This window comes from Scyliorhinus torazame, unplaced genomic scaffold, assembly GCF_047496885.1.
Source record: "Scyliorhinus torazame isolate Kashiwa2021f unplaced genomic scaffold, sScyTor2.1 scaffold_336, whole genome shotgun sequence".
NCBI classification, from domain to species: domain Eukaryota; kingdom Metazoa; phylum Chordata; class Chondrichthyes; order Carcharhiniformes; family Scyliorhinidae; genus Scyliorhinus; species Scyliorhinus torazame.
The window spans coordinates 69,911-91,366 of record NW_027308063.1 but is presented as its reverse complement, the minus strand read 5'-3'; the positions used below and the strand labels follow the sequence as shown (position 1 = coordinate 91,366).

General features: G+C 59.8%; 1 protein-coding gene and 1 non-coding gene across 3 annotated transcripts in view; one reads left to right on the top strand and one right to left on the bottom strand.

Annotated features, from left to right (window-relative positions):
* LOC140406177 (maestro heat-like repeat-containing protein family member 1) overlaps positions 1–21,456 on the bottom strand; it is a 123,905-nt gene that overhangs the window by 71,760 nt on the left and 30,689 nt on the right. For both annotated transcript variants that reach the window (XM_072494318.1, XM_072494319.1), the window contains exons 6-9: positions 13,760–13,870; positions 8,966–9,110; positions 6,846–6,883; positions 6,585–6,726 (exon numbers count right to left, since the gene is read on the bottom strand). In XM_072494318.1, the coding sequence (XP_072350419.1) occupies positions 6,585–6,726; positions 6,846–6,883; positions 8,966–9,110; positions 13,760–13,870 (436 nt within the window). The remainder of the gene's footprint in view (positions 1–6,584; positions 6,727–6,845; positions 6,884–8,965; positions 9,111–13,759; positions 13,871–21,456) is intronic.
* On the top strand, positions 425–497 carry trnap-agg (transfer RNA proline (anticodon AGG)). The gene has a single exon. It is a non-coding gene; the product is annotated as a tRNA-Pro (tRNA).

The following is a 21,456-nucleotide window of genomic DNA, read 5'->3' as shown; positions in this document are numbered from 1 at the left end:
GCTTCACCAGAATGACCTCCAGCCTGACGGAGGAGTCTCCTTACACGTGATTTCATAGAATCATAGAATTTACAGTGCAGAAGGAGGCCATTCGGCCCATCGAGTCTGCACCGGCTCTTGGAAAGAGCACCCTACCCAAGGTCAACACCTCCACCCTATCCCCGTAACCCCACCCAACACCAAGGACAATTTTAGACACGAAGTGCAATTTATCATGGCCAATCCACCTAACCTGCACATCTTTGGACTGTGGGAGGAAACAGGAGCACCCGGAGGAAACCCACGCACACACGGGGAAAACGTGCAGACTCCGCACAGACAGTGACCCAGGCGGGAATCGAACCTGGGACCCTGGAGCTGTGAATCAATTGTGCTAACCACTGTGCTACAGTGCTGCCCTATTTCAGAGAACTAGTACCGCTAGGGGCCAATGGCGCAATGGATAACGCATCCGACTAGGAATCAGGAGATTCCAGGTTCGATTCCTGGCTGGCTCAGGTTCAAAATTTGTCAGCCATGATTGAATGGCGGAGCAGACTCGATGGGCCGAGTGGCCTAATTCTGTTCCTATGTCTTATGGTCTCATAGTTTCCAGCCCTGACCTCAAAAACAAAACTGAAACCACACAGCCTTACTGGGGAAAGAGAGAAGAACTCCTCCACTTGGTTTTGTGATGAAACTGAGGACACTGAGGAACATTCCAGAAACAACAGCACCAATCACTGCCCGTCCCCGAACAGGACTCCGGTTTGGAGGTCAGTTGATTGGCCAGCAGCCAGGCAGGTCAGTCCGGGTCATCACTGATGTCAGACCAAAGGAGCACATCCTTCTGGGCGCCAGTTTGAATTATAAACTGCTTTACCTTAAAGTCATGACTCATCCGTGAGCAAAATAAGATGCAAGATAGAGCGTCTCAGGAAAGTAATAGGCCCGAATGTGGGCACAATAAATAGGGTCTTGCATGAAGGGGGAACTGAAGGAAGTCCTTATTAGTCAGGAAATTGTATTGGGGAAATTGATGGGATTGAAACCCGAAAAGTCCCCAAGGCCTGATACGCTGCATCGCAGAGTACTTAAGGAAGTGGCCCCAGAAATAGTGGACGCATTGGTGATCATTGTCCAGCATTCTATAGACTCTGGAAGAGTCCCAATGGATTGGAGGGTTACTAAGAGGGCGGCACGGTAGCACAGTGGCTAGCACTGTTGCTTCACAACGCCAGGGTCCCAGGGTCGATTCCTGGCTTGAGTCACTGTCTGCGCGGAGTCCGCACGGTTACCCAGTGTCTGCATGGGTTTCCTCCGGGTGCTCCGGTTTCCTCCCAGAACGACGTGCTTGTTAGGTGAATTGGACATTCTGAATTCTCCCTCTGTGTACCCGAACAGGCGCCGGAATGTGGCGACGAGGGGATTTTCACAGTAACTTCATTGCAGTGTTAATGTAAGCCTACTTGTGGCAATAAAAGGAGGGAGAGAAAACGGGGAAATATAGAGCGGTTAGCCTGACATCAGTGGTGGGGAAAATGCTGCAGTTAATTATTAAAGATGAAGTAGCTGGCCATTTGGAAAGCGGGGACAGGATCGGTCCAAGTCAGCATGGATTCACTAAAGGGAAATCATGCTCGACATATCTTCTGGAATTCTTTGAGGATGTGACAAGTAAAGTGAACAAGGGTGAACCAGTGGATGTTGTGTGTCTGGACTTTCAAAAAGGCTTTTGACAAGGCCCCACACAAGAGATTAGTGAGCAAAATTAAAGCTCATGGTATTAGGGGTAATGTATTTAAAAAAAATAAATTTAGAGTACCCAATTCATTTTTTCCAATTAAGGGGCAATTTAGCGCGGCCATTCCACCTGCCCTGCACATCTTTGGGTTGTGGGGGCGAAACCCACGCAAACACGGGGAGAATGTGCAAACTCCACACGGACAGTGACCCAGAGCCGGGATCGAACCTGGGACCTCGGCGGCGTGAGGCAGCAGTGCTAACCACAGCGCCGTGCTGCCCTAGGGGTAATGTATTGATGTGGATAGAGAACTGGTTGGCAGACGGGAAGCAGAGAGTGGGAATAAACGGGTCCTTTTCAGAGTGGCAGGCAGTGACTAGTGGGGTGCCGCAGGGTTCAGTGCTGGGACCCCAGCTCTTCACAATATACATTAATAATTTGGGAGGAGGAATTGCAATATCTCCAAATTTGCAGACAACACTGAGCTGGGTGGCAGTGTGAGTTGTGAGGAGGATGCAAAGAGGCTGCAGGGTGACTTGGACAGGCTGGCTGAGTGGGCAAAGACTTGGCAAATGCAATATAATGTGGGTAAATGTGAGGTAATCCGCTTTGGTGGCAAAAACAGGAAGGCAGATTATCTGAATGGTGGCAGTTTAGGAAAGGGGGAAGTGCAACAAGACCTGGGTGTTGTGGTGGAACAGTCACTGAAGGTGGGCGTGCAGGTACAGCAGGCGGTGAGGAAAGCTAATGGCACGCTGGCCTTCATAGCGAGAGGATTGGAGTATAGGAGTAGGGACGTCTTGCTGCAGTTAAACAGGGCCTTGGTGAGGCCACACCTTGAGTAGTGTGTGCAGTTTGGCCTCCTAGTTTGAGGAAGGACATTCTTGCTATTGAGGGTGTCCAGCGAAGGTTCACCAGACTAATTCCCGGGATGGCAGGACTGACAGATGAAGAAAGACTGGATCGACTGGGCTTGTACTCACTGGAGTTTAGAAGAATGAGAGGGGATCTCATAGAAACCTATAAAATCCTGATGGGATTGGATTGGATTTGTTTATTGTCACGTGTACCGAGGTACAGTGAAAAGTATTTTTCTGCGAGCAGTTCAACAGATCATTAAGTACATGAGAAGAAAAGGGAATAAAAGAAAATACATAATAGGGCAACACAACATATACAATGTAACTACATAAGCACCGGCATCGGATGAAGCATACAGGGTGTAGTGTTAATGAGGTCAGTCCATAAGAGGGTCATTTAGGAGTCTGGTGACAGTGGGGAAGAAGCTGTTTTTGAGTCTGTTCGTGCGTGTTCTCAGACTTCTGTATCTCCTGCTGGATTGGACTGGATAGACTGGATGCGGGAAGAATGTTCCTGATGTTGGGGACATCCAGAACTAGGGGTCACAGCCTAAGAATAAGGGGTCAGCCAATCAGGACTGAGATGAGGAAGAACTTCTTCTCTCAGAGAGTTGCGGGGTTGTGGAATTCTCCACCACAGAAAGCTGCTGGGGCCGGTGTTGGACATATTCAAGAGGGAGCTGGTCGTGGCCCTTGCGGCTAAAGGGATCAAGGGGTATGGAGAGAAAGCGGGAGTGGGAAACTGAATTTGCCCGATCAGCCATGATATTGAATGGTGCTGCAGGCTCGAAGGGCCGACTCCTGCACCTCCATATGTTTCTATGAAGTACAAAAGACCAGAGAAACCTTGGGTGCATGACCGAAGATCCTACCTGCAGGACAGGTAGATAAGGTGGTTAAGAAGGCTCATTTGATATTTGTCTTTATTAGCTGAGGCACAGAGCAGAGAGGTTATGCTAGAACTGTATAAAACATTGGTTAGGCCACAGCTAGAGTACTGTGTGCAGTTCTGGTCGCCACACTCGATCGGGTGGATAGGAGGAAACTTTCCCCAATGGGGCAGCACGGTAGCCTTGTGGATAGCACAATTGCTTCACAGCTCCAGGGTCCCAGGTTCGATTCCGGCTTGGGTCACTGTCTGTGCGGAGTCTGCACATCCTCCCCGTGTGTGCGTGGGTTTCCTCCGGTTTCCTCCCACAGTCCAAAGATGTGCAGGTTAGGTGGATTGGCCATGATAAATTGCCCTTAGTGTCCAAAATTGCCCTTAGTGTTGGGTGGGGTTACTGGGTTATGGGGATAGGGTGGCGGTGTTGACCTTGGGTGGGGTGCTCTTTCCAAGAGCCGGTGCAGACTCGATGGGCCGAATGGCCTCCTTCTGCACTGTAAATAAATTCTATGAGTGGAGGAGGTCAATAACCAGGGGGCAAAGATTTACGGTAAGTGGCAGCAGATTTTGAGGGGATTTGAGGAAAAATAACTTTTACCCAGAGGGTGGTGGGAATCTGGAACTCGCTGCCTGAAAGGGTGGTAGAGGCGGGAACCCCCACAACATTTAAGCAACATTTAGTTGCGCATTTGAAACGCCGCAGCACACAAAGCTACGGACCAGGTGCTAGGAAAATGGGATTAGAATAGATAGAAACGTACATCGAAAATAGAAGCAGGAGGAGACCATTCGGCCCATCGAGCCTGCTCCGCCATTCATTATGATCGTGGCTGATCATCAAGTTCAATACCCTGATCCTGCCTTCCCCCCCCCCCCCCATATCCCTTAATCCCTTTAGCCCCAAGAGCTAGATCTAATTCCATCTTGAAATTACACAACGTTTTGTCTCAACTACTTTCTGTGTTAGTGAATTCCACAGATTCACCGCTCTCTGGGTGAAGAAATCTCTCCTCACCTCGGTCCTAAAAGGTTTATCCCTTATCCTCAAACTATGACCCCTAGGTCTGGACTCCCCCACCATTGGGAACATTCTTTCTGAACCTACCCTGTCTAATCCTATTACAATTTTGTACGTTTCTATGAGATCCCCTCTCACTCTTCTAAACTCCAATGAATATAATCCAAACTGACTTAGTCTCTTCACGTATGACAGTCCCGCCATCCCAGGAATCAGTCTGGTAAACCTTCGCTGCACTCCCTCCATAGCAAGAACATCCTTCCTCAGATAAGGAGACCAGAACAGCACACAATACTCCAGGTGTGGCCTCACCAACGCCCTATACAATTGCAGTGAAACATCTCTATTCCTGTACTCCAATCCTCTCGCTATGAAGGCCAACATACCATTTGCCTTCTTTACTGCCGCTGTACCTGCGCGCTGACTTTCAGCGACTGATGCACGAGGACACCAAGGTCTCGCTGAGTATCCGCCTCTCTCAATTTACACCCATTCAAATAATAATCTGCCTGCCCTCCAATCTGTAGGAACCATTCCAGAAGCCAAAGAATTTTGGAACGTGGCTACCAATGGATCTACTATTTCTAGGGCCACTTTCTTAAGTACTCTGGGATGGAGATTATCAGACCCTGGAGATTTTTCCGACTTCAATCCCATTAATTTCCCCCAAACCATTTCTTTACTAATACTAATTTCCTTCAGCTCCTCACTGAAACCTTTGTTTCTCAGAACTTCCGGTACATTATTCATGTCTCCCTTTGTGAAGACAGTAGCAAAGTACGAATTTAGTTCCTCAGCCATTTCTTTGTTTCCAATTATCTTAGTTTTATCATCGAATTTACAGTGCAGAAGGAGGCCATTCGGCCCATCGAGTCTGCACCGGCTCTTGGAAAGAGCACCCCACCCAAGCCCACACTCCCACCCTATCCCCATAACCCAGTAACCCCACCCAACACGAAGGGCAATTTTGGACACTAAGGACAATTTAGCATGGCCAATCCACCTAACCTGCACACCTTTGGACTGTGGGAGGAAACCGGAGCACCCGGAGGAAACCCACGCACACACGGGGAGGATGTGCAGACTCCGCACAGACAGTGACCCAAGCCGGAATCGAACCTGGGACCCTGGAGCTTGTGAAGCAATTGTGCTATCCACAATGCTACCGTGCTATGAATTTCCCCACTTCTGACTGTAAGGGACCTACATTCGTTTTTGTCAATCTTTTTCTCTTCACATACCTGTAGAAACTTATGTTCCCCGCTAGCTTACTTTCAATTTGTATTTTTGCCCTTCTCAATCAATCCATTGGACGCCTTTGCTGAATTTGAAACGTTTCCCAATCCTCAGGCCTATTGCTTTTTCCAGCTAATTTGTATACCTCTTCTTTGAATCTAATACCATCTCTAATTTCCCTTGTAAGCCAGGGTTTGGCCACAGTTCCCGTTCTACTCTTGCGCCCCAAATAGGAATAAACAATTTCTGAAGTTCACCTATTCCTTGAATGCCTGTCATTGCCTGTCCGCTTTCCTTCCTTTCAGTAATGTATCCCAGTCCGTCACAGCCAGCTCATGCCTCAGACCATCAGAGTTACCTTTACTGAGGTTCAGGAGCCTAGCTCAGTGTTTGATTGCCAACACAGACAGGATGGGCAGAAGGGCCTGTTTCTGTGCTGTAACACTCTTGACTCGAAGGCAGCTCACCGCCACCTTCTCAAGGGTCTATAAATCCCGGCCTAGCCAGAGCCGCCATCCCGGAAATAAATACAAAAGACCAATCAGCTTATTGACGCAAGGCCACGTCTCCGAGAGAGTTTCAACTGGATTTACCCATAGAAACCACCGGAGAAGGGAGAAGCCATTCCATCCATCACTTCGGTACCAAAAGCTATTCAATTAACCCCGCTTCGTCCCCATAACACTGCAAATATTTCCACATCGGATACTGATCCAATTCTCTTTTCTTAGTTTATATGGAACATGGTGCACCTCACTGCGTTGCGCGGGTGATTCCAGACAGCTGCCCACATCGAAAGCTCCCCTCATACCTGCCACCCTTTGCCAATCAGGTCCCGCAGTGCCCGGGGGGGTGCCCTACCTTCCAGGTGCTGAATGAGAGGAGGGAGCTCCTCATTCCAGACATTCACCAGTCGAGGGTGGATGATGGGGGCAGCCACCTGCAACAGCCTCAACGCCGGGATTCCTCGCCCCCTCCCCCGATACGGGAAGGAGGAGATCACCTGGAAAAAGCGGGAAGACAGCGGCGTTAGAACGGTCCGCACCCAATGTGACGGAAGCGGAGTGGTTGGTCAATGGACAGCGGGTCCGCAGAAAGATCCAGAGGGAGACGTCCACTCACCATTAATCGCGTCAGTAACGCCCGAGGGTTGGGCAGATCTGAGATGGAAGGAAAAATAAAAATTGAATTACACGTTTCAAGCTGCCCACCAATCATGAAATAAAAACACGGGTCACAGTAAACACCTCCCACAGCCACTGAAAGTTGTAGATCGATCTCCACCTGTCACGTCCTGTAAAGCTCCCTCTACACTGTCCACATCAAACACTCCCAGGACAAGTACAGCACGGGCTTAGATACAGAGTAAAGCTCCCTCTACACTGTCCCCATCAAACACTCCCAGGACAGGTACAGCACGGGGTTAGATACAGAGTAAAGCTCCCTTTACACTGTCCCCATCAAATACTCCCAGGGCAGGTACAGCACGGGGTAAGATACAGGGTAAAGTTCCCTCTACACTGTCCCCGTCAAACACTCCCAGGACAGGGACAGCACAGGGTTAGATACAGAGTAAAGCTCGCTTTACACTGTCCCCATCAAACACTCCCAGGACAGGGACAGCACGGGGTTAGATACAGAGTAAAGCTCCCTTTACACTGTCCCAATCAAACACTCCCAGACAGGTACAGCACGGGGTTAGATACAGAGTAAAGCTCCCTCTACACTGTCCCCATCAAACACTCCCAGGACAGGTACAGCACGGGGTTAGATACAGGGTAAAGTTCCCTCTACACTATCCCCATCAAACACTCCCAGGACAGGTACAGCACGGGGTTTGATACAGAGTAAAGCTCCCTCTACACTGTCCCCAGCAAACACTCCCAGGACAGGTACAGCACGGGGTTAGATACAGAGTAAAGCTCTCTCTACACTGTCCCCATCAAACACTCCCAGGACAGGTACAGCAAGGGGTTAGATACAGAGTAAAGCTCCCTCTACACTGTCCCCAGCAAACACTCCCAGGACAGGTACAGCACGGGGTTAGATACAGAGTAAAGCTCTCTCTACACTGTCCCCATCAAACACTCCCAGGACATGTACAGCATGGGGTTAGATACAGAGTAAAGCTCCCTCTACACTGTCCCCATCAAACACTCCCAGGACAGGTACAGCACGGCATTAGATACAGAGTAAAGCTCCCTCTACACTGTCCCCATCAACACTCCCAGGACAGGTACAGCACGGCGTTAGATACAGAGTAAAGCTCCCTCTACACTGTCCCCATCAAACACTCCCAGGACAGGTACAGCACGGGGTTAGATACAGAGTAAAGCTCCCTCTACCCTGTCCCCATCAAACACACCCAGGACAGGTACAGCACGGGGTTAGATACAGAGTAAAGCTCCCTCTACACTGTCCCCATCAAACACTCCCAGGACAGGTACAGCACGGGGTTAGATACAGAGTAAAGCTTCCTCTACACTGTCCCCATCAAACACTCCCAGGACAGGTACAGCACGGGGTTAGATACAGAGTAAAGCTCCCTCTACACTGTCCCCATCCAACACTCCCACGACAGGTACAGCATTGGGTTCGATACAGAGTAAAGTTCCCTCTACACTGTCCCCATCAAACACTCCCAGGACAGGTACAGCAGGGGTTAGATACAGAGTAAAGCTCCCTCTACACTGTCCCCATCAAACACTCCCAGGACAGGTACAGCACGGGGTTAGATACAGAGTAAAGCTCCCTCTACACAGTCCCCATCAAACACTCCCAGGACAGGTACAGCACGGGGTTAGATACAGAGTAAAGCTCCCTCCACACTGTCCCCATCAAATACTCCCAGGACAGGTACAGCACGGGGTTAGATACAGAGTAAAGCTCCCTCTACACTGTCCCCATCAAACACTCCTAGGACAGGTACAGCAGGGGGTTAGATACAGAGTAAAGCTCCCTCTACACTGTCCCCATCAAACACTCCCAGGACAGGTACAGCACGGGGTTAGATACAGAGTAAAGCTCCCTCTACACTGTCCCCGTCAAACACTCCCAGGTCAGGTACAGCACGGGGTTAGATACAGAGTAAAGCTCCCTCTACACTGTCCCCATCATACACTCCCAGGACAGGTACAGCACGGGGTTAGATACAGAGTAAAGCTCAGATACACTAATTGATAAGCTGGTGAGCACCATATCTGCTCCTGGTAAAGTCCTGATACATTTCCCAATGCACCGACCTTTCTCCGGGCAGTTGAGAGGGAATTCGTTGCTGTTAGTTTGCTCTTTCTTTGCTCCCAGGAATGCCAGGCTGCGACAGACAGGAGCGAGGGCATTGAGATATGCCGCTGGGATCACAAACTGCAGCAGGAACGGCCACAGAACCTGTGCAGAGAGAAGGGGCAGTGTGGAGTGAGGGTTGTTCAGTCTAACTTCAATATATTGTGAAAACAGCATTGTTTAATTAAGTGCCGAGAGCACGTATAAAGAGAGACTTGCGACATTGGGTAATCAGTTGATGACACAGATGGCTAATGCTTCATTCTGTAAATAAACCTATTATTAAAGGAAAAGTATTGGAATCTTATTCCACCATCCAGCTTGGGGTCCAGCTACAAGTGAACCGAGCGGAGTTCAGTCTGGAGGACGTGGCAGATAAAGAGAGCAAAAATTCAGCCTTGCTACTCATCTAAGTCAGCAGGACATCAGTTCAAATCCCACTCAGGAGACATGAGCACGATCAACCAGAACTGACAGAGCCGCACTGTCAGAGGGTCAATACTGAGGGAGTGTTGCACTGTCAGAGGATCAGTACTGAGGGAGTGCCGCACTGTCAGAGGGTCAGTACTGAGGGAGCGCCGCACTGTCAGAGGGTCAGTACTGAGGGAGTGCAGCACTGACAGAGGATCAGTACTGAGGGAGTGCCGCACTGTCAGAGAGTCAATACTGAGGGAGCGCTGCACTGTCAGAGGGTCAGTACTGAGGGAGTGCAGCACTGACAGAGGGACAGTACTGAGGGAGTGCTGCACTGTCAGAGAGTCAGTCCTGAGGGAGTGCTGCACTGTCAGAGGGTCAGTACTGAGGGAGTACTGCACTGTCAGAGGGTCAGTACTGAGGGAGTGCTGCACTGTCGGAGGGTCAGTACTGAGGGAGTGCCGCACTGTCAGAGGGTCAGTACTGAGGGAGCGCAGCACTGTCAGAGGATCAGTACTGAGGGAGTGCTGCACTGTCAGAGGATCAGTACTGAGGGAGTGCTGCACTGTCAGAGGGTCAGTACTGAGGGAGTACTGCACTGTCAGAGGGTCAGTACTGAGGGAGTGCTGCATTGTCAGAGGGTCAATACTGAGGGAGTGCTGCACTGTCGGAGGGTCAGTACTGAGGGAGTGCTGCACTGTCAGAGGGTCAGTACTGAGGGAGTGCTGTACTGTCAGGGGGTCAGTACTGAGGGAGTGCTGCCCTGTCAGAGGGTCAGTACTGAGGGAGTGCCGCACTGTCAGAGGGTCCGTACTGAGGGAGTGCTGCACTGTCAGAGGGTCAGTACTGAGGGAGTGCTGCACTGTCAGGGGGTCAGTACTGAGGGAGTGCCGCACTGTCAGAGGGTCAGTACTGAGGGAGTGCCGCACTGTCAGAGGGTCAGTACTGAGGGAGTGCTGCACTGTCAGAGGGTCAGTACTGAGGGAGTACTGCACTGTCAGAGGGTCAGTACTGAGGGAGTGCCGCATTGTCAGAGGGTCAATACTGAGGGAGTGCTGCACTGTCGGAGGGTCAGTACTGAGGGAGTGCTGCACTGTCAGAGGGTCAGTACTGAGGGAGTGCTGTACTGTCAGGGGGTCAGTACTGAGGGAGTGCTGCCCTGTCAGAGGGTCAGTACTGAGGGAGTGCCGCACTGTCAGAGGGTCCGTACTGAGGGAGTGCTGCACTGTCAGAGGGTCCGTACTGAGGGAGTGCCGCACTGTCAGAGGGTCCGTACTGAGGGAGTGCCGCACTGTCAGAGGGTCAGTACTGAGGGAGTGCTGCACTGTCAGGGGGTCAGTACTGAGGGAGTGCCGCACTGTCAGAGGGTCAGTACTGAGGGAGTGCTGCACTGTCAGAGGGTCAGTACTTTACATATTACATAGAACATACAGTGCAGAAGGAGGCCATTCGGCCCATCGAGTCTGCACCGACCCACATTAATCCCTCACTTCCACCCTATCCCCGCAACCCAATAACCCCTCCCAACCCTTATGGACACTACGGGCAATTTTTAGCATGGCCAATCCACCTAACCTGCACGTCTTTGGACTGTGGGAGGAAACCGGAGCACCCGGAGGAAACCCACGCAGACACGGGGAGAACGTGCAGACTCCGCACAGACAGTGACCCAGCGGGGAATCGAACCTGGGACCCTGGCGCTGTGAAGCCACAGTGCTATCCACTTGTGCTACCGTGCTGCCCACTTTTTTTTTTTTCTTTTTTTTTAAATAGAACAATGTCTATCTTTCCTTATTTTCAACAGTAATTTCAATACTCCCAATGGGGAGCCCAAGGTTCAGGTCTGGGACTTGTTGGCCACAGGAGTGTTCATGTGAAGCAGGTTGTTAATCAGCTTTCAAAATCCTTCCAACGGTCACCAAAGGGAGGAGTGTGAAGATATGCCAAATAAAGTACTGGGCTACTACCACCTAGATCAAACAAGTGACTGAACCTCGGATCTTCGAATTCATAGAATTCCTACAGCGCAGAAGGGGGCCATTATGCCCATCGAATTGTCACTGACCCTCAGAAAGCACCCTAACTCAGGTCCACTTCCCCGTAACCTCATCTAACCTCTGGACGCTAAGGGACAATTTAGCATAGCCAATCCACCTAACCTGCACATTTTTGGATTGTGGGAGGAACGGAGCAGCCGGAGAAAACCCAAGCAGACAGGGGAAGAACCTGCAAACTCCAGTCACCCAATGTTGGAATTGAACCCGGGGCGCTGGCACTATAAGGCAGCATGTTAACCCACCGTGCCTACTTGATGGCTGCTTACTAAATTGCTCACTTTTGCTTATTCACAAAAATATGAAATTAAGAATGACCACACACATGGAAATGTATATTCCTATTCTAAGCAATATATTGCTTTGATAATTCTATGTGACTGTTCCAGTCCTATAACAACTTCCAAATGGACGTCCCAAAGCATTTTACACGCGATGAAATATTTTCTGAAGTGTAATCACGGTTGTAATTGTTGATTGTACTGCGGGAGTGCTGCACTGTCAGAGGGTCAGTACTGAGGGAGTGCCGCACTGTCAGAGGGTCAGTACTGAGGGAGTGCTGCACTGTCAGAGGGTCAGTACTGAGGGAGTGCCGCACTGTCAGAGGGTCAGTACTGAGGGAGTGCTGCACTGTCAGAGGGTCAGTACTGAGGGAGTGCCGCACTGTCAGAGGGTCAGTACTGAGCGAGTGCTGCACTGTCAGAGGGTCAGTACTGAGGGAGTGCCGCACTGTCAGAGGGTCAGTACTGAGGGAGTGCTGCACTGTCAGAGGGTCAGTACTGAGGGAGTGCCGCACTGTCAGAGGGTCAGTACTGAGGGAGTGCTGCACTGTCAGAGGGTCAGTACTGAGGGAGTGCCGCACTGTCAGAGGGTCAGTACTGAGGGAGTGCTGCACTGTCAGAGGGTCAGTACTGAGGGAGCGCTGCACTGTCAGAGGGTCAGTACTGAGGGAGTGCCGCACTGTCAGAGGGTCAGTACTGAGGGAGCGCTGCAATGTCAGAGGGTCAGTACTGAGGGAGTGCTGCACTGTCAGAGGGTCAGTACTGAGGGAGTGCTGCACTGTCAGAGGGTCAGTACTGCGGGAGTGCTGCACTGTCAGAGGGTCAGTACTGAGGGAGTGCTGCACTGTCAGAGGGTCAGTACTGAGGGAGTGCTGCACTGTCAGAGGGTCAGTACTGAGGGAGTGCCGCACTGTCAGAGGGTCAGTACTGAGGGAGAGCTGCACTGTCAGAGAGTCAGTACTGAGGGAGTGCTGCACTGTCAGAGGGTCAGTACTGAGGGAGCGCTGCACTGTCAGAGGGTCAGTACTGCGGGAGTGCTGCACTGTCAGAGGGTCAGTACTGAGGGAGTGCTGCACTGTCAGAGGGTCAGTACTGAGGGAGAGCTGCACTGTCAGAGGGTCAGTACTGAGGGAGTGCCGCACTGTCAGAGGGTCAGTACTGAGGGAGCGCTGCACTGTCAGAGGGTCAGTACTGAGGGAGTGCTGCACTGTCAGAGGGTCAGTACTGAGGGAGAGCTGCACTGTCAGAGGGTCAGTACTGAGGGAGTGCTGCACTGTCAGAGGGTCAGTACTGAGGGAGTGCCGCACTGTCAGAGGGTCAGTACTGAGGGAGTGCCGCACTGTCAGAGGGTCAGTACTGAAGGAGTACTGCACTGTCAGAGGGTCAGTACTGAGGGAGTGCTGCACTGTCAGAGGGTCAGTACTGAGGGAGATCCGCACTGTCAGAGGGTCAGTACTGAGCGAGTGCTGCACTGTCAGAGGTTCGGTACTGAGGGAGTGCCGCACTGTCAGAGGGTCAGTACAGAGGGTGCGCTGGAGATATTATTTTGAGACCCCCTCAGTCAGATTAAATGATGCAACATTTAAAAACCTCCGCAGGGAAAATTAAAATTCTGTCAGGTGAAATAGATTTTTGGTAAGTTTAAACACAAGTGGATGAATGTTTGACATTTCACCCCCACAATGGTTTAATTAGCTGGAAGCCATGAATAGACTTGTCTATAATTCATTCGTTCAGTGAGTTGGCAGGATAGTTCCTCCGACTTTTGAGAACATTTAACTCTCTTTTAATGTAACAAATTCTCCGGTCACATGTCGAATTTCTACTTGTGGGATCCTGCTGTGCACAGACTGACTGCTGCTTTTCGCACATTGACCAAGTGCCAACACACAGTGCTCCACTGGCTGTGAGCACCTTGACACCTGGAGGCTGGAAAAGCGGCTATGGAAACACCATTTCTTCATTGACATTTAAACTCTACAAGGCGAGCGAATGCGTTACTGACGCTCTCCATCTTCTTCACTGTCGTGGTCAGCAGGTTCAGGATGTTGTCGCACATGTTGCGCAGGTTCTCATCCGTCACTTCGTCCGGATCGTAGCTGTGGGGTTTGGGCGTCTGTAGGAGAGGCGAGGAGATTTCAGATAAATACACAGACCCAGCACAGCAAGGCAGCAATCAGAAAACGCATCAAACCTGTGGACATGTCACTTCAATCCAAGGGCGGGGGAGAGGGGAGTGGCGAGTGAGAGAGAGGGGAGGGGCGTGAGAGGGGAGGGGCGAGAGAGAGGGGGGAGGGGCGAGAGAGAGGGGGGAGGGGCGAGAGAGAGGGGGGAGGGGCGAGAGAGAGGGGGAGAGGGGGGAGGGGCGAGTGAGGGGGGAGGGGCGAGTGAGAGGGGGGAGGGGCGAGTGAGAGGGGGGAGGGGCGAGTGAGAGGGGGGAGGGGCGAGTGAGAGGGGGGAGGGGCGAGTGAGAGGGGGGAGGGGCGAGTGAGAGGGGGGAGGGGCGAGTGAGAGGGGGGAGGGGCGAGTGAGAGGGGGGAGGGGCGAGTGAGAGGGGGGAGGGGCGAGTGAGAGGGGGAGGGGCGAGTGAGAGGGGGAGGGGCGAGTGAGAGGGGGAGGGGCGAGTGAGAGGGGGAGGGGCGAGTGAGAGGGGGAGGGGCGAGTGAGGGGGGGAGGGGGCGAGTGAGGGGGGGAGGGGCGAGTGAGAGGGGGGAGGGGCGAGTGAGAGGGGGGAGGGGGCGAGTGAGAGGGGGGAGGGGCGAGTGAGAGGGGGGAGGGGCGAGTGAGAGGGGGGAGGGGCGAGTGAGAGGGGGGAGGGGGCGAGTGAGAGGGGGGAGGGGGCGAGTGAGAGGGGGGAGGGGGCGAGTGAGAGGGGGAAGGGGCGAGTGAGAGGGGGGAGGGGGCGAGTGAGAGGGGGGAGGGGGCGAGTGAGAGGGGGGAGGGGGCGAGTGAGAGGGGGGAGGGGGCGAGTGAGAGGGGGGAGGGGGCGAGTGAGAGGGGGGAGGGGGCGAGTGAGAGGGGGGAGGGGGGCGAGTGAGAGGGGGGAGGGGGCGAGTGAGAGGGGGGAGGGGGTGAGTGAGAGGAGGGAGGGGGCGAGTGAGAGGGGGAGGGGGCGAGTGAGAGGGGGGAGGGGGGCGAGTGAGAGGGGGGAGGGGGCGAGTGAGAGGGGGAGGGGGCGAGTGAGAGGGGGAGGGGGCGAGTGAGAGGGGGGAGGGGGCGAGTGAGAGGGGGGAGGGGGCGAGTGAGAGGGGGGAGGGGGGCGAGTGAGAGGGGGGAGGGGGCGAGTGAGAGGGGGGAGGGGGCGAGTGAGAGGGGGAGGGGGCGAGTGAGAGGGGGGAGGGGGCGAGTGAGAGGGGGGAGGGGGGCGAGTGAGAGGGGGGGAGGGGGCGAGTGAGAGGGGGGAGGGGGCGAGTGAGAGGGGGGAGGGGGCGAGTGAGAGGGGGAGGGGGCGAGTGAGAGGGGGGGAGGGGGCGAGTGAGAGGGGGGAGGGGGGCGAGTGAGAGGGGAGGGGGCGAGGGGGGAGGGGCGAGTGAGAGGGGGAGGGGGCGAGTGAGGGGGGAGGGGCGAGTGAGGGGGGAGGGGCGAGTGAGGGGGAGGGGGCGAGTGAGGGGGAGGGGCGAGTGAGGGGGAGGGGCGAGTGAGGGGGAGGGGCGAGTGAGGGGGAGGGGCGAGTGAGGGGGAGGGGCGAGTGAGGGGGGAGGGGCGAGTGAGGGGGAGGGGCGAGTGAGGGGGAGGGGCGAGTGAGGGGGAGGGGCGAGTGAGGGGGAGGGGCGAGTGAGGGGGAGGGGCGAGTGAGGGGAGGGGCGAGTGAGGGGGAGGGGCGAGTGAGGGGAGGGGCGAGTGAGGGGGAGGGGCGAGTGAGGGGGAGGGGCGAGTGAGGGGGAGGGGCGAGTGAGGGGGAGGGGCGAGTGAGGGGGAGGGGCGAGTGAGGGGGAGGGGCGAGTGAGGGGGAGGGGCGAGTGAGGGGGAGGGGCGAGTGAGGGGGAGGGGCGAGTGAGGGGGAGGGGCGAGTGAGGGGGAGGGGCGAGTGAGGGGGAGGGGCGAGTGAGGGGGAGGGGCGAGTGAGGGGGAGGGGCGAGTGAGGGGGAGGGGCGAGTGAGGGGGAGGGGCGAGTGAGGGGGAGGGGCGAGTGAGGGGGAGGGGCGAGTGAGGGGGAGGGGCGAGTGAGGGGGAGGGGCGAGTGAGGGGGAGGGGCGAGTGAGGGGGAGGGGCGAGTGAGGGGGAGGGGCGAGTGAGGGGGAGGGGCGAGTGAGGGGGAGGGGCGAGTGAGGGGGAGGGGCGAGTGAGGGGGAGGGGCGAGTGAGGGGGAGGGGCGAGTGAGGGGGGAGGGGGCGAGTGAGGGGGGAGGGGCGAGTGAGGGGGGGAGGGGCGAGTGAGAGGGGGAGGGGCGAGTGAGAGGGGGAGGGGTGAGTGAGAGGGGGGAGGGGCGAGTGAGAGGGGGAGGGGCGAGTGAGAGGGGGAGGGGCGAGTGAGAGGGGGAGGGGGCGAGTGAGAGGGGGAGGGGCGAGTGAGAGGGGGAGGGGCGAGTGAGAGGGGGAGGGGCGAGTGAGAGGGGGGAGGGGCGAGTGAGAGGGGGAGGGGCGAGTGAGAGGGGGAGGGGCGAGTGAGAGGGGGAGGGGCGAGTGAGAGGGGGAGGGGCGAGTGAGAGGGGGAGGGGCGAGTGAGAGGGGGAGGGGCGAGTGAGAGGGGCGAGTGAGAGGGGGAGGGGCGAGTGAGAGGGGGAGGGGCGAGTGAGAGGGGGAGGGGCGAGTGAGAGGGGGAGGGGCGAGTGAGAGGGGGAGGGGCGAGTGAGAGGGGGGGAGGGGCGAGTGAGAGGGGGAGGGGCGAGTGAGAGGGGGAGGGGCGAGTGAGAGGGGGAGGGGCGAGTGAGAGGGGGAAGGGCGAGTGAGAGGGGGAAGGGCGAGTGAGAGGGGGAGGGGCGAGTGAGGGGGGGAGGGGGCGAGGGGGGCGAGTGAGGGGGGGAGGGGGGCGAGTGAGGGGGGGGAGGGGGCGAGTGAGGGGGGGGAGGGGGCGAGTGAGGGGGGAGGGGGCGAGTGAGGGGGGGAGGGGGCGAGTGAGGGGGGGAGGGGGCGAGTGAGGGGGGGAGGGGGCGAGTGAGGGGGGGAGGGGGCGAGTGAGGGGGGGAGGGGGCGAGTGAGGGGGGGAGGGGGCGAGTGAGGGGGGGAGGGGGCGAGTGAGGGGGGGAGGGGGCGAGTGAGGGGGGAGGGGGCGAGTGAGGGGGGGAGGGGGGCGAGTGAGGGGGGGAGGGGGCGAGTGAGGGGGGGAGGGGGCGAGTGAGGGGGGGAGGGGGCGAGTGAGGGGGGGGAGGGGGCGAGTGAGGGGGGGAGGGGGCGAGTGAGGGGGGGAGGGGGCGAGTGAGGGGGGGAGGGGGCGAGTGAGGGGGGGAGGGGGCGAGTGAGGGGGGAGGGGGCGAGTGAGGGGGAGGGGGCGAGTGAGGGGGGAGGGGGCGAGTGAGAGGGGGCGAGTGAGAGGGGGGGAGGGGGCGAGTGAGAGGGGGGAGGGGGCGAGTGAGAGGGGGGAGGGGGCGAGTGAGAGGGGGGAGGGGGCGAGTGAGAGGGGGGAGGGGGCGAGTGAGAGGGGGGAGGGGGCGAGTGAGAGGGGGGGAGGGGGCGAGTGAGAGGGGGGGAGGGGGCGAGTGAGAGGGGGGGAGGGGGCGAGTGAGAGGGGGGGGAGGGGGCGAGTGAGAGGGGGGAGGGGGGCGAGTGAGAGGGGGGAGGGGGCGAGTGAGAGGGGGGAGGGGGCGAGTGAGAGGGGGGAGGGGGCGAGTGAGAGGGGGGAGGGGGCGAGTGAGGGGGGGAGGGGGCGAGTGAGAGGGGGGAGGGGGCGAGTGAGAGGGGGGAGGGGGGCGAGTGAGAGGGGGGAGGGGGCGAGTGAGAGGGGGGAGGGGGCGAGTGAGAGGGGGAGGGGGCGAGTGAGAGGGGGGAGGGGGCGAGTGAGAGGGGGGAGGGGGCGAGTGAGAGGGGGAGGGGGCGAGTGAGAGGGGGAGGGGGCGAGTGAGAGGGGGGCGAGTGAGAGGGGGGAGGGGGCGAGTGAGAGGGGGCGAGTGAGAGGGGGGGAGGGGGCGAGTGAGAGGGGGGAGGGGGCGAGTGAGGGGGGAGGGGGCGAGTGAGAGGGGGGGAGGGGGCGAGTGAGAGGGGGGAGGGGGCGAGTGAGAGGGGGGAGGGGGCGAGTGAGAGGGGGGAGGGGGCGAGTGAGAGGGGGAGGGGGCGAGTGAGAGGGGGGAGGGGGCGAGTGAGAGGGGGGAGGGGGCGAGTGAGAGGGGGAGGGGGCGAGTGAGAGGGGGAGGGGGCGAGTGAGGGGGGGAGGGGGCGAGTGAGGGGGGGAGGGGGCGAGTGAGGGGGGGAGGGGGCGAGTGAGGGGGGGAGGGGGCGAGTGAGGGGGGAGGGGGCGAGTGAGAGGGTGAGAGGGGGAGGGGGCGAGTGAGAGGGGGAGGGGGCGAGTGAGGGGGGGGAGAGGGCGAGAGAGGGCGAGTGAGGGGGGAGGGGGCGAGTGAGGGGGGAGGGGGCGAGTGAGGGGGGAGGGGGCGAGTGAGGGGGGGAGGGGGCGAGTGAGGGGGGAGGGGGCGAGTGAGGGGGGGAGGGGGCGAGTGAGGGGGGGAGGGGGCGAGTGAGGGGGGAGGGGGCGAGTGAGGGGGGGGAGGGGGGCGAGTGAGGGGGGAGGGGGCGAGTGAGGGGGGGAGGGGGCGAGTGAGGGGGGGTGGGGGCGAGTGAGAGGGGGTGGGGGCGAGTGAGAGGGGGTGGGGGCGAGTGAGAGGGGGTGGGGGGCGAGTGAGAGGGGGTGGGGCGAGTGAGAGGGGGTGGGGGCGAGTGAGAGGGGGTGGGGGCGAGTGAGAGGGGGAGGGGGCGAGTGAGAGGGGGAGGGGGCGACTGAGAGGGGGAGGGGGCGAGTGAGAGGGGGAGGGGGCGAGTGAGAGGGGGAGGGGGCGAGTGAGAGGGGGAGGGGGCGAGTGAGAGGGGCAGGGGGCGAGTGAGAGGGGGAGGGGGCGAGTGAGAGGGGGAGGGGGCGAGTGAGAGGGGGAGGGGGCGAGTGAGAGGGGGAGGGGGCGAGTGAGAGGGGGAAGGGGCGAGTGAGAGGGGGCGAGTGAGAGGGGGCGAGTGAGAGGGGGGAGGGGGCGAGTGAGGGGGGGAGGGGGCGAGTGAGGGGGGAGGGGGGCGAGTGTGGGGGGGAGGGGGCGAGTGAGGGGGGGAGGGGGCGCGAGTGAGGGGGGGAGGGGGCGAGTGAGGGGGGGAGGGGGCGAGTGAGGGGGGGGAGGGGGGCGAGTGAGGGGGGAGGGGGCGAGTGAGGGGGGAGGGGGCGAGTGAGGGGGGGAGGGGGCGAGTGAGGGGGGGAGGGGGCGAGTGAGAGGGGGGAGGGGGCGAGTGAGAGAAGGCGAGTGAGAGGGGGGGAGGGGGCGAGTGAGAGGGGGGCGGAGTGAGAGGGGGAGGGGGGCGAGTGAGAGGGGGCGAGTGAGAGGGGGGGAGGGGGCGAGTGAGAGGGGGAGGGGGCGAGTGAGAGGGGGGAGGGGGCGAGTGAGAGGGGGAGGGGGGCGAGTGAGAGGGGGAGGGGGCGTGTGAGAGGGGGAGGGGGGCGAGTGAGGAGGGGGAGGGGGCGAGTGAGAGGGGGAGGGGGCGAGTGAGAGGGGGAGGGGGCGAGTGAGAGGGGGAGGGGGCGAGTGAGAGGGGGAGGGGGGCGAGTGAGAGGGGGGAGGGGGCGAGTGAGAGGGGGGAGGGGGCGAGTGAGAGGGGGGAGGAGGCGAGAGTGAGAGGGGGAGGAGGCGAGTGAGAGGGGGAGGGGGCGAGTGAGAGGGGGGAGGGGGCGAGTGAGGGGGGAGGGGGCGAGTGAGGGGGGAGGGGGCGAGTGAGGGGGGAGGGGGCGAGTGAGGGGGGAGGGGGCGAGTGAGGGGGAGGGGGCGAGTGAGGGGGGGAGGGGGCGAGTGAGGGGGGAGGGGGCGAGTGAGGGGGGGGAGGGGGGGCGAGTGAGGGGGGGGAGGGGGCGAGTGAGGGGGGGGAGGGGGCGAGTGAGGGGGGGGAGGGGGGGCGAGTGAGGGGGGGAGGGGGCGAGTGAGGGGGGGAGGGAGGGGGGGAGGGGGCGAGTGAGGGGGGGAGGGGGCGAGTGAGAGGGGGGAGGGGGCGAGTGAGAGGGGGCGAGTGAGAGGGGGAGGGGGCGAGTGAGAGGGGGGAGGGGGCGAGTGAGAGGGGGAGGGGGCGAGTGAGAGGGGGGAGAGGGGGCGAGTGAGAGGGGGAGGGGGCGAGTGAGAGGGGGGCGAGTGAGAGGGGGGGGCGAGTGAGAGGGGGAGGGGGCGTGTGAGAGGGGGAGGGGGGCGTGTGAGAGGGGGAGGGGGCGTGTGAGAGGGGGAGGGGGCGAGTGAGAGGGGGAGGGGGCGAGTGAGAGGGGGGAGGGGGGCGAGTGAGAGGGGGGAGGGGGGCGAGTGAGAGGGGGGCGAGGGGGCGAGTGAGAGGGGGGAGGGGGCGAGTGAGAGGGGGAGGAGGCGAGTGAGAGGGGGAGGGCGAGTGAGAGGGGGGAGGGGGCGAGTGAGAGGGGGGAGGGGGGCGAGTGAGAGGGGGGGGCGAGTGAGAGGGGGAGGGGGCGAGTGAGAGGGGGAGGGGGCGAGTGAGAGGGGGGAGGGGGCGAGTGAGAGGGGGGAGGGGGCGAGTGAGAGGGGGAGGGGGCGAGTGAGAGGGGGGAGGGGGCGAGTGAGAGGGGGAGGGGCGAGTGAGAGGGGGGAGGGGGCGAGTGAGAGGGGGAGGGGGCGAGTGAGAGGGGGGAGGGGGCGAGTGAGAGGGGGGAGGGGGCGAGTGAGAGGGGGAGGGGGCGAGTGAGAGGGGGGAGGGGGCGAGTGAGAGGGGGGAGGGGCGAGTGAGAGGGGGGAGGGGGCGAGTGAGAGGGGGGAGGGGGCGAGTGAGAGGGGGGAGGGGGCGAGTGAGAGGGGGGAGGGGGCGAGTGAGAGGGGGGGAGGGGGCGAGTGAGAGGGGGGAGGGGCGAGTGAGAGGGGGGAGGGGGCGAGTGAGAGGGGGGAGGGGGCGAGTGAGAGGGGGGAGGGGGCGAGGGAGAGGGGGGAGGGGGGGCGGAGTGAGAGGGGGAGGGGGCGAGGGAGAGGGGGGAGGGGGGAGGGAGAGGGGGAGGGGCGAGTGAGGGGGGGAGGGAGGGGAGGGAGGGGGAGGGGGGGAGGGGAGGGGGGGAGGGGGAGGGAGGGGGGAGGGAGGGGGGAGGGAGGGGGAGGGAGGGGAGGGGGGAGGGAGGGGGAGGAGGGGAGGGGAGGAGGGGGAGGGAGGGGGGAGGGAGGGGGAGGGGAGGGGGGGGAGGGGGAGGGAGGGGAGGGAGGGGGAGGGAGGGGAGGGAGGGGGAGGGGAGGGGGGAGGGAGGGGGAGGGGGAGGGGGGAGGGAGGGGGAGGGGGAGGGGGGAGGGGAGGGGAGGGGGAGGGAGGAGGGGAGGGGGAGGGAGGGAGGGGGGAGGGAGGGGGAGGGGAGGGAGGGGGAGGGAGGGGGAGGGGAGGGAGGGTGAGGGGGAGGGAGGGGGAGGGAGGGGAGGGGGAGGGAGGGGGGAGGAGGGGGAGGGAGGGGGGAGGGGAGAGGGGGGAGGGGAGGGAGGGGGGAAGGGGAGGGAGGGGGGAGGGGAGGGGAGGGAGGGGGAGGGGAGGGGGAGGGAGGGGGGGAGGGGGGAGGGAGGGAGGGGAGGGGGAGGGAGGGGAGGGGGAGGGAGGGGGGAGGGAGGGGGAGGGGAGG